The sequence below is a fragment of the Gossypium arboreum genome, chromosome 6 (genome assembly GCF_025698485.1).
Source record: "Gossypium arboreum isolate Shixiya-1 chromosome 6, ASM2569848v2, whole genome shotgun sequence".
NCBI classification, from domain to species: Eukaryota; Viridiplantae; Streptophyta; class Magnoliopsida; order Malvales; family Malvaceae; genus Gossypium; species Gossypium arboreum.
In genome coordinates, this window is record NC_069075.1 from 139,780,224 (window position 1) to 139,793,137 (window position 12,914).

Below are 12,914 nucleotides of genomic sequence, written 5' to 3' on the forward strand. Positions count from 1 at the left end.
GGAAGAGTAGGAGGTGGAGGTAAGAGTGTTGATTCAAATGTGACAAGCACGGAGTTTAGGTTTAGGTGTAAAGGGAGAAAGTAGGAAAAACTTTGTGATACTTATGGTTTTTATTAAGGAAGAAGAACAAGATCCTTAGTCCCTCGTGCTTTAGGTATATAGAGGGGTCACCCATTATCCTGTAGTGCCACGTAATTGATAGTACAGGGGTAGGCATGATTGTGTGGTTGGCGAAGTGACAAGGTCGTTATAGATTAGTTGTTGCCATATAGTGTGCTATGTGGTCCTACTTTGACATGTTCCTCCCTAAAGTTATACAAGGTTGTTGCACCGCAATGGTACTCATGAAGGGTATGTATCAAGTGGTCATTTAGTGATCCTCGCGGAGGTGCATAGCGAATTGTCTCTAGGCTAGTTCTAATAGGATATATAGGAGGTTCCTCATGGACCGTCTTAAATGAGGGGTCGCCATAGGTGATTTTCAGTAAGAGGTTGTATGTGGACCCACTTTCAGCGAGAGTCATTTATGGGTTGCCTCATATCTTACTACATGTAATGTTCTTGTAGGGATATAACGATAATATAAGTATTTATATAAATCAAAATAATATATTAATTGAGTAAAACAAAATTTTGAAGTATACAAATAATTTCCTTATTTTATATACAAATTTTAATTAAATTTTGCCTAGATTGAAACTCAATTATAAATTAATATAATCTTATTTTCTTTTAAAAAGTAGTAGAGTTATTTATGTAAATTATTTTTTAAAACATAGGATTGATTTATCTATTTCTTCATTTATCTATATAAAGTTACTTAATCCCCTTTTTTTTATTTTACAATCTATATACATATATAAAAGTCTCGAGAAAATTTAGAGTCAGTTTGGGATTGCTTTCAGGAAGCATTTTTGAGACAAAAAGTTTTTCAAAAATACTTTTGAGATAAAAAAAATCTTTGCAAAAACTTTTTTTTTTAGCAAGCAGATAATTTTAACTTTTACTCAATATTTTTGAGCCAAAAACACATTTGAGAAGTAATGCTAAACTAAGTAAATAAATATCAACTCAGATAAATTTGTGCACAATTTTTTTATAAACCGATAAATAATAATATAAGGTTATTTATGTCCTTTTAATTTTATATTTTAGTTTTTCTAAAAAAAATATCTATGAAGTACCAATCACCATTAAAAACGAGCACAAAGTTAAACACCCAAAGGAGATTCGATGCGAGATCCATAAACCTTGATACGAGAATCAAATCAATCATCCACTGAGCCCAACACTGTTGTCTCTATGGACATGGCTATGAACCCATATTTGGGGACATAATCACTGGGCTTTTTCTCAACCATAAGAATTGGAGTTCACTCTCTTTAAGTCCCAATTAGCCTCAACAATGGGACTTGGCTGCTCTATCTCCAGGGCTGATAATATTTCATAGAAACCATTAACCAGAAGAAAACAAAACTGGATAAAGTCACAAACAACGCCGGCATCCTCTCCCCTTTTTCTAAAAGTTATCCCTTCCACAGCTTATTTCTAGGTAAGCTCTCTCCCTTTGCTTTCCATAGAAAACCTCATTTGAACTTGAATTACTTTTATAATTGTGTTGGAATAACTGCCTTTTTAGATTTCTGGTTTGTTTGAAGTACTGTATGGTTTTTTTTTTTAAGTGGTGGTGTTTGAGAATTGATATTTTTGGTAATTTACAAACTCGTAGGTAAAGTATGGATATGATAGTATATACAAACCATGCCCATGAAGGGTTTTGTTACTTTCACAGGGAGGGTTTAAGAAATAGTCGCTTTTTAGAAGCTAGGGTTAAGGCTAAAGCTGTTGCTAAAGCTTCTATGGGGTGCAAACTCGGGGGGTTCCAAATGCGGAGGCGATGTAAGGTACTTGCTGTTTCAAAGATTGAAAGTGCTGGTGTTAATGGTAGGTTGCAAGGTTATGAAAGTTCCCAACAAGGGGGTTTTGGGAATGGTCATGTTTTGTCTAGTCCGTCGAGTTCCATTATTGAGGAATCTGGCAGCAATAATCAACTCCGTAAATTCGTTAGGAATGGTGAACTGGAAGAAGGGTTTAGGCTTCTTGAGGGCATGGTTTATCATGGTGAGATTCCTGATATTATAGCTTGTACGAGTTTGATTCGTGGATTTTGTAAGAGAGGCAAGACGAGGAAAGCTACACGGGTTATGGAGATTATCGAAGATTCAGGGGCTGTTCCTGATGTCATAACCTATAATGTGTTGATTAGCGGGTATTGCAGGGCAGGGGAGATTGATAATGCTTTACAAGTTTTGGATCGGATGAGTGTTGCTCCTGATGTTGTTACGTATAATACAATTTTGCGTAGCTTGTGTGATAGTGGGAAGTTGAAGCAAGCGATGGAAGTTTTGGATCGGCAATTGAAGAAAGAATGTTATCCGGATGTTATTACATATACGATTTTGATTGAAGCAACTTGCAAGGATAGTGGCGTTGCACAAGCTATGAAGCTTTTGGATGAGATGAGGAATCGAGGATGTAAACCAGATGTGGTTACGTATAATGTTCTTGTTAATGGGATTTGTAAGGAAGGGAGATTGGATGAAGCAATCAAGTTTTTGAATAGCATGCCATCTTATGGATGCCAACCGAACGTGATTACTCATAATATTATTTTGCGTAGCATGTGTAGTACCGGCAGGTGGATGGATGCAGAGAAATTGTTAGCTGATATGCTACGTAAGGGCTGTTCCCCTAGTGTTGTCACGTTCAATATACTGATTAATTTCTTATGCCGAAAAGGTTTATTGGGCAGAGCAATTGATGTATTGGAGAAGATGCACAAACACGGGTGTACTCCAAATTCCTTAAGTTATAATCCACTGCTCCATGGGTTCTGCAAAGAAAAGAAGATGGAGAGGGCGATTGAGTATTTGGAGATAATGGTGTCTAGAGGTTGCTACCCTGATATAGTGACCTATAACACTTTGCTTACGGCCTTATGCCGAGATGGGAAGGTTGATGTGGCAGTCGAGATACTCAATCAACTAAGTACCAAGGGTTGCTCGCCTGTTTTAATCACTTACAATACCGTGATTGATGGGCTGTCAAAAGTAGGTAAAACAGATCAAGCTATAAAGCTTTTGGATGAGATGCGTGCCAAGGGTCTAAAGCCTGATATAATTACCTACTCTTCACTTGTTGGAGGACTCAGCCGAGAAGGAAAGGTTGATGATGCGATAAAGTTTTTTCACGACTTTGAGAGAATGGGTGTTAGGCCAAATGCCATAACCTATAATTCCATCATGTTGGGCCTTTGTAAGGCTCGGCAAACTGATCGTGCTATTGACTTTTTGGCTTATATGGTGATGAGGGGATGTAAACCTACTGAATCTACATACACCATTCTTATTGAAGGTATAGCATATGAAGGCTTAGCTAACGAGGCATTGGAGTTACTAAATGAGTTGTGCTATAGAGGAGTTGTGAAGAAAAGTTCGGCAGAACAGGTAGCTGTCAAGATGTAGGCTACGGTGCATGCCTTATTTAGTTCTTCCGCAGGTGGCAAACACTAAGTCTTGCCACATTTCTGCATAAACTACAGTTTTACTTTGTTTTCTCCTCGCTCCTGGATGATGTCCTAGTGCAATTTTGGTACATAGCCATGTAGCCTTTGGAATTCTATTTTTGTGCCATCCTTTTACTCTAGAATCAAACGTTCGTACCTGTCATGAACATTTGTTATATCCTTCTTTAACCTTATATATGCTTTTCGATTTTCATGTTTGCCTTGTTATGTTTTAGCTTGCAGCTGATGTGGTAATTATGTTTGCTTTGCTTAATATAATGTTAATATTAGTACCTTTCTTCAAAGGTTTGTTTGTGGATTATTTCATTACTTGTGATGGCATTTCATCACATTTTAGGCTCCGTATCTTCCAATGTAAAAGTTTTTACGGAAAATATTTTCACTTTTTCCGATGTTTATTTCATGTAAAATAAGATGTTTAATGTAAAAAGTTTTCCAATTAACGTAAAATTATCCCCTTATTCCCGTAAAATATCTTATCAAAAATTTTTCCATAAAATATTTTTTAAATTGATAAGGCTTTGTTTACTCTAACATCTCTCATACCCAACTCAAACATCAGGTCAAAGCACTGGAATGTTATATTCTCTACTACATTCTTTACTTATCAAATATTTTATTACAAGCTTTCATAAATTTTAAATTTAGTCCCTTTTTATCATAAAAGTTTAATATTCACTACTTAATCATATTAAATCAATTTTCTTTCTTGTTATACTTTAATCACATAAATTATCTCAATATCTTGTTTTACATATTAAATTTCTATGTATTTCACTTTTGTTATTTTATTCACATATTTTTTCAAGTTTAACAATTTAGTCATTGTAATAATAAAATTTCATATTTTTCCACAATTTCACTTTTACAATGTTTTTGCATATTTCATCATCTCATATCACATTCATTAAACTTTTATCATAATTTTCTTATTCACATATTAAATTGTTCCACACTTAAATTTTATATAATTTTCAATTTAGTTCTTATTATCGTGTAATTTATTTTTCACCATGTAAGCATTTTAATCAAATAATTCATTATAATATCTTATTTCACATAACAATTTTTCATGTAAATCAACTCTCTTGTTTTAATTATAAATTTCATAAAATTTACAATTTAATTCTTAACATCATAAAGATTCATTATTTATTATAATTTCACCTCAACATCGTTTTTTAATCAATTCACTATTTCATTTAAACTCTTCATCATAAATCTCAAATGTATGTTTGTTTCATTGAAAACAATTTTTATGAAATATTTTTACGAAATCTGCCAAATAATAGAAAATATTTTACACAGATTTATTCAAACTCCCAAAAAATATTAACTTTTCCAGAAAAGCCAAGAAATCATTTTCAGTGAAACAAATGAAATTGTAATGATCAGTGTAGGACCAAATTCATGCCATGATCCAATACAAGAAAAATAGGCACAAAAATAGACCCAAACAAGGCCCAAACGAACAGAGACTCAAAGTTGTTGCATGAGTCCTCGCGCCGCACGCCTCTCACCAGCGTCCCACTCCGCCACGCCTCTCGATTCCGAGATTTTCGCAGCTATATCTTCAACAGAAAACAACAAGAAGCATAGTAACAGGAGGAGACTTATTTTTCCCTTGTTTTATTTCTAGGCTATAAAAAGCCATTGAAAATACGGTATAAAGGAGAGTTTTTTTTTTTCCGAGGGAATCAAGAGAAATACAGAGAAATATACCAGATTTCTGAGTAAACTTTTAATACCATTCAATAGAATCAAAGGTGATTATAGTTTTTTTTTCAAGGTTTTTAGCCTTTGTTGTGCATCTACATTTTTTTTCCTTATTTTTGAAAATAATCAAACAAAGTTTTAAAAGAGAAAGGAGGGCTTACCTGGTCTTGATCCGTGAACCGGCGGTGAGGTGGAGGTGCGTGGCACCGATGATCCTCCAAGTGGCGCAAGCTAGGTTGAATTCCTAGCAAAGAAAAATGGAAAAGGAGCAGGGAAGAAGAAGCATTCTGCTTCTTTTTGTTTGAAAAATAATGGGAATAAGAAATAAAATGGGTCCTGCAAAACCATTCAATAGCTTTTAAAGTGGCGGGGCTCACGTGTTTGGCCCTTTTAAGGGGTCAATTTGTGCATCAGGTCCCTGTACATTTTCTTGCTGCCCAAATCTGCTTCACTTTTGTTTTTGAATTTCACCCAGCAATTTTGTGCAACTTTTAATTTGGTCCATATTAAATGCTAGGTTCAAAAATTTGGGTAAATTGCATTTTTAAACTCCCTTGTTCCACGCGCCCTTCAATGAGGTCCTCCTTTCCCCTTTTATTTGTGCTTTATCCTAGAACTTCCGTTTTGATCTCAATTAAGCCCTATTTTGCTTATTTTAAACACTTTTATCACAAAATTAAATTCTTTTGGTACTATTATTATTAATCTATTGCTATTTTATTTAACTATTTTAGGTTATTTTCCTATTATTTATTGTATTATTTTTTTACACTATTATTTATTATACTTATTATATCATTTTCGTTATTTTTTCTTCCATTTAATTTAGTCAATTTGAGTTATGTTTCACATTATTATATTATTTATTTATTTTTATATTTGTTATATTCTTTGTATACATTTTTTTAAGTAAAACTAATTATTTTATGTATAACTTGTCATTATATGTATTACATTATTTGGCGTATCATTTTTCTTCTTTTGCTAATAATCATTTTTTTCCTGTGTTATTTCTTTTTATATATATATTTTATAATAATTTTAAATATAGTTTATTATACTTATTATATTTTATTCATCATATTTTATTTATTTTTTTCCTACCGTTTACTACTATTATTTTACTATCATTATTTATAATTTTTATATGCATATATTCTTCGTTAAAGTTTTTTTTATAATTTTTAATAAACCTACTTTATTATTTTATTATTTTTATATACCATAGTTTTTTTTCATTGATTTTTTTTATATACTAAATTATTATTATTTTATTTTTTTTCGCCTTCTTTGTTTGTTTTGAATATCAAAATATTCCTTTATCGGTTCACTCTCAAAATTTTTCAAAACATAGGCAATGTTCGATATTTAAAGAATTCAAAGGATCGTGCCCTAACGTACTGGGTTTCGCTTTCTTGGTCTGCTTTGAATGTTCGAATACCCTCTTAAAGCTAAAAACGCACGTTTTAAAGGCAAGATCACATCTGAGGGTCAAAAATATTGTGTCCTAACGTACTGGATGTAATGTTTTACCTCAAGGTGAGATGGTCTTTAATACACATTTGACTTACCTAAATGTTTTAAAAGCCAATAAAAGGAGGATCGCGTTTTGAACTCTGTCCAAATCTTTAATTTTCGACATTGAGACACTAAATAATCAATCAAGTACCAATTTTGGGCGTGTCGAGGGTGCTAATCCTTCCTCGTACGTAACTGACTCCCGAACCAATTTTTTATTTTCGTAGACCAAAATCGTCGTTTTGAAAAATTTATTTATTTATTAAAAATGACCGTGTTTTGAGGTGAACCAATCACACCCTATTAAAAACGATTGGTGGCGACTCCCAACTTTTCATTTTCAAAGTCAATTTCCCGTTTTCAAAAAATGGTTTCGACAATCGGAATTGCAACTTTGTGATGTTAAGATACTTGATAAATTTAGTGAAATTTATACATACTATGTTTTACATCATGTTCATGTTTATTACATCGGCAATCAGTATCATAATTATTGATAGAAGGATAATAGAGGCCCTTCTACTAAGAGTCAAATTGCATTTCACCCTATCTACTAAAAAAGGGTAAATTAGTCCATATTTGTTAGATCAAAGAGTAAATTGATCATTCTGTTAAAAAAATTATTCATTTTTACTATTAAAAATTAGTCTAGGTATGCCAACTTGAGGTATACGTGACATGCCATGTGTAATTGTATGATTATTTCATCAACTACATTGGTTTTTAACCGTAAAAATGAATGAAATTTTTAACAAAAATGACCAATTTGCATTTTAATCTAAACACACATAATTTAATTTATCTATTTTTTGAGTAAAAGAGTATAATACAATTTAACTCTTATTCTATGATACTTCTTGCAAAACTTCCCATTAAGTTCAAATGAGTGAATATTATGAAACTATAATTATATTTTATCTTTTGGGACGCTGTATATATATAAATTGCACTCTCATTGAATTCCAGGGGCATTTTTCCTTTTTGTGTGCTTATAAATGTTTCTCTTTTACCATGCTCTAACTTGTAAAATTCATTAAAGAAGAGTTTTACTCTACCCATTTCCAAAACCCCATTGTTTTTTGTCTAGCGAAATCTGTGTGCAAGTTCCCTTAAATAACAGGCATGTCAGTTACTTCCTTGAGTGAGGCCAAAGGGCATTAAACAAGGGAAATGATAAGGATGAATATGTGAGATATGTCATGGTTATAGCATGGGGTAGTGGTTTAATAACGGGACAAATGTACAAGGGTGACTGGACGTGTGTAGGACAAAATGACAGGTATCCAAGGATTAACCAGATGAAGAAGGCAGCTTTGTACGCCCTTCAATCACGTGGTTTAAGGGCCATTACTTAATGCAACTGATTATCCACCCATGTTTTTTTCCCCTATGTTTGGATGCTTGGATAAAGAAAAGGACGTAAAATAGAAATGGTTAAAAAAGATAGTAAATTATGTGTATAAATAATAATTGTTATCAAAATACGGTAAAAGTATTATGGAGATTTTTGTATTAGGATCGAATTATATTTTTTCTCTTTTATTCAATAAATGGGTAAATTAATCATTATATGTTAAATCAAAGAGTAAATTGATCTTTCTATTAAAAAATGTATCTATTTTTACTGTTAAAAATTAATCATCATACAACAGTAGGCAGTATAAGTGGCATGCCATGTCATTGTTTGATTATTCTATTAGTCACTCTAGTTTTTAACAGTATAAATAGATAAAATTATTAACCGAAAGAATCAATTTGCTCTTTTATTTAACGACAAGAAAAAATGTCTTATTTTTTTAATAAAGGAAGCAAAATACTAATTATCTTTTAATATAAGAGCCTCCATGATGCTTATACTACATGAATAATTATTTGATATATTAATATCGGAGTTTTTGAATTTCATAAAGAATCATATTCATGTGTTCTTAATTGATATATAACTGTTTTTTTTTTTTTTAAATTTTGCTTTAGAGGCAACTTATACATTACTCACAGAAGTAAATTATTACCGACATATGTATGTATGATGTATCAACACACGCCACAAGCAAACAATCCCTATAACGTCTTTGGTCAATTCTTTTAGGAGTTAAATTACTTTTATTTTGTTAGTATACTTTTTTTTGTTAGTGTACTAATAACTCGTATATTTTATTTGGATAATAAAAAAAATGTTGAAATATTTTTTTCAAATATACCCTTTCACAAAATGTTAATATAAAATGTGAAAAGACAAATATAAATATTTTTATTTCTCCAAATTGAAGTAAACAAAAATCAAACAATTTAAGAGAAATTTCCTTGCTCCTTTACCTTAATCCAAATTCCAAGGATAAGGCTAATGGCATCAGCCATGTCTTAGAGGAAATTCTCACTTTAAAAAGCTTCCAATTTTTAATGTCCTTTCCGAGCTGTTTTGTTTTGTTTTTCCTAATCAAAATGTAAAAAAGAAAAGAAAAAACCAGAAAGAAAAACTTAATAAAGATTGATGGGAATCTCATTGGCGTAGCTATGATCATTTAAAACATGACTCTAACATCCAATTTACGGTTTCTTTTTGTTTGTTTGTTTGTTTTATAGAGTTGTTTTGTTGTTAGAAGAAACTCAAACTATATACAGCTCTACAGACAAGAACGTATCAAATGGTGCAAATTTAATACACCATCAATGTATAACATTTCCTTTTTGGCAAAAATGAATGACGACAAGTTATTCTTTCTTAACACCCTCTCTCTCTCTCTGACCCTAGATTCCTTGTTTGCATTGTTTCTCACTCTCACTTGCACTTTTTTTGGGCTAAATTATGATATAAGTCACCGTACTTTTAAAATTTTTTTGAATTAAATCTTTGTAATTTTATTTTCAAGAGATTTATCTCTTTATTTTGAATCTAGATCTAACTGTTAATAATTTTTTTTGTTAAATTTAGATTATTACAAGTTATTTTTAAATTGTATGGCTAATAAGTGAATTTTTTTAAATTTTAAAATGTCACGTTAATAAATGTAGTAAAAAATAATTTAATAGTATTAATAATTTCACCTTATATTTAAAATTTGAAAATTAAAAATTAAAAAGTAAATAAATTAAATTTTGAAAATAAAAATACAAGGACTAAATTTTAATTTTTTGAAAAGTACAGAAACTAGTTACATATTTTAACCCATTTTTTTTCCTTTTTCCTTTATTATTTGTTCTCATAAAACCCAAAAGGAGAACAACTTTTTCCTATATACTGATTCATTTGTGGTACCAATGCCCTTCGTCTCCACCACACACTAAAAAACTAGAGACCCCAAATCCCCTTTCATAAACAAAAAAAGGAACATTTTTGCTTTCTTCATCGTTTAGAATCAATAAAGTTGCTTTTAAAAAGGGTTCAAAAACCATGGATAGAAGTTCATCATCACTATCACCAAATGAAGAACAGTTGCTTTCTTGTTGGGGTCGTCTCAAGCTAAAGCTTCCTTGGACGAAGAGGAAAATAAGGAGTTTGGGGCATAGCATAACAGCAGCTTTTAGGGCAAAGCGACCCAGACCTGTTGGTGGCTTTAAGTATGACCCTTTAAGCTATGCTCAAAACTTTGATGATGGCTATGGTGATGATGACCCAGAGGGTGCTCTTTATCATGGATTTTCTTCTAGATATGCTGCTCCTTCATCAAGATCAGTTACAGACAAGTGAAAATGGCTTTGGAGGTGAAGCACTGAAGATTTTTCATGTTTTTGCTGTATGTGTATAGTGCTTTAGATTAATGGTTTTTTGAACTTTTTATATGCAGAAAAGGAAAAAATATATATAGAAACATGATATTTTTCATAGTTCCTTTTCTTTTTGTTTTCATTTCTTATCGAGAAAAGTGTTAATAAAGGGAAAAAGATGTTGAAAACTTTTCAAATGAATCTAATACAGTGAACATGTTTCTTGCATGGTCAATGTGAAATATAAGGTAGCAGCAGTAGGCATATATAGCATGATAGGTTTCAACTGTGAAAGCACAAGCTCCATGGATGAACCAGTTGAGAGCAAAGTATAGTTTGATAATAAAAGGGATGAAAAAGATACTTTTGGGTGGAACTAAGCAGACCCCAGGTAACAGCCTGGAACATGTTCATGGACTGTGTTTGGACACTGTGGTGAGCAGCAGCCACCATGCTACTGTAAGGTTGATTGTTTCGGCTATTTATTACAGTTCTCTTATAGGCTCTTATTGTTGAAGACAAAATCGAAGGGATTAGCAAATAAAGTAGTAACCTTATACGAAGGGTCATGTTTTGTTTTTGTGTCTATTTTTTTGTTTTTGTTTCTGTTTCCATTACCCTTTTTCTTTTTGCAAAATAACACCACCTAGTGTTCTCTATTATAATAACAACAACAATGATAATATTTAAAATAAAAATACTTTAATAATTTAATAATTGATTTGGAATATAAGGTCACATCAATTTTAGTAAAATATTTTATATATTTTTAAAAAGAAAATGATATCATCAACTATCTAAAATTTTTCCTAACTCGTAAGCAGGAGATAATCAATTGCTCAAATTCATGTCATTTTGTATTGACAATAATATTAGTATCAACAACGAACTAAGCATCAATTGATTACTTTTTTATTATAAAAGTAATTTTATAATTGGTAGATTACGAGAAATTTATAATTTACTAGATTATGAAAAATCTAAAATAAAAAATAATTATGTAATAATTATATTTATAAAAAGTAATTTAAAAATATTTAAGATGTTAAAATCTGTAATATCTTTAAGTGTTTATATTTTTATATAAAATATATAAAAGATGAAATAATTTTAAAATAAAATAATTTATTTTATAAAATAAGACTAATTCTAATTAACTTACAATAGCAATTATATAAAAATATATATGGGTAGATACATTTGGGGAGTTATAGTGTTAAGCCATATAGGGCAATAATTTTTACACCTTTTGAAAGAAAAAGTTATATTTATGCTTTTGATTTGACATATAGGTGGGGATTTGCTGTTTATTAGATATTAAAAATATTTATTAATATATATTTACATAATTAAATTAAATATAAAATTATTATTAATTATTATGAAATAATAATTTGATTTGGACTGGCTTAATTACAAAAAACACTTTCTTCGAGGTCAACATGACGGTTTCGACCTTCAACAGGTAGTCACATGTAAAACACAATGAGTTTAGTTAAAGGGAAAAGGAAAAAGCAAAAAATAAAAATAAAAAAGCAAATTGTGAGCTATTATTAGCATTTTGTAAACCTACTTTTGAGAACAACATACCCTTTTTCTTTATTGGGCAAAAAGACCGGGAAAGAAATTTGAAGAAATGTTTTTTTTTTAAATTAAATTTTTAAAATTTTAATTTTGGTTGAATTCGTTTAATTAAATTTTATTATTAGTCGTTTATAACGAGTAAAGTTATAAATTTAGGGTGAGATACGATACGATATATTTAACTTACTTTTTATCTCACGTTACAATATCATTATAATATCTAATATTACCGCCACCACTATTTCTATATTAACGGCAAATAAATTCATTGCCCATCCAAATCCAACCTTCATAAATGTTTTCTAATTGTATCATTACATTATTAGTTCCTATACTTTTAAAATTTTAAATTTTAATCTTGACATAAATAACAACAATTAAATTAATTAACTAGTATAAGAAATGTGGCATAACATTATACATATAATAATGTTTTTAATATTAGATTTTAGAAATAATAAAATTTAATTTAATAAATTCAAAAATTATTATTTAGTCAGATTAAAATTTTAAAATTAAAAAAATTACAGGGATTAAAAATAACTAAATAAAAAATTATTTTATTAAATTCATTTGTGTAATATTTTGAAATAAAAATATACTCACTTGACACGTATAAAAAATATTACAATGAATATTAATTTTAACAAAATTAATAATTAAATTTACATTTTTTAATTAGAAATATAAAAAGACTAATTTTCTGAAATAAAAATTTTAATTTTTTGGACTAAATTTCATTGAAGGAAGAATATTTTATTTAAAGAGTTATGGAGTAGAAATGTTGATTGGAGGTCCGCTATTT

The 12,914-nt window shown here is 30.1% G+C and overlaps 1 protein-coding gene and 1 long non-coding RNA gene across 3 annotated transcripts; one reads left to right on the forward strand and one right to left on the reverse strand.

Moving 5' to 3' along the window:
- Window positions 1-1,328: 1,328 nt before the first annotated feature.
- LOC108457381 (pentatricopeptide repeat-containing protein At1g09900) lies at window positions 1,329-3,870 on the forward strand. 2 transcript variants are annotated; one of them, XM_053030145.1, is made up of 2 exons: window positions 1,329-1,552; window positions 1,793-3,870. In XM_053030145.1, the coding sequence occupies exon 2, from the start codon at window positions 1,860-1,862 to the stop codon at window positions 3,522-3,524; it is 1,665 nt and encodes a 554-aa protein (XP_052886105.1). In that variant the 5' UTR covers window positions 1,329-1,552; window positions 1,793-1,859; the 3' UTR covers window positions 3,525-3,870. The 2 variants fall into 2 exon arrangements, with proteins under 2 accessions (XP_052886105.1, XP_017611896.1); XM_017756407.2 differs by having other exon boundaries at window positions 1,332-1,552; window positions 1,730-3,870.
- A 1,025-nt stretch (window positions 3,871-4,895) lies between these two features.
- On the reverse strand, window positions 4,896-5,635 carry LOC108456073 (uncharacterized). Its single transcript, XR_001866858.2, has 2 exons — window positions 5,464-5,635; window positions 4,896-5,157 (listed from the first exon to the last, which is right to left on the reverse strand). It is a non-coding gene; the product is annotated as an uncharacterized LOC108456073 (long non-coding RNA).
- Between the last annotated feature and the right edge of the window lie 7,279 nt (window positions 5,636-12,914).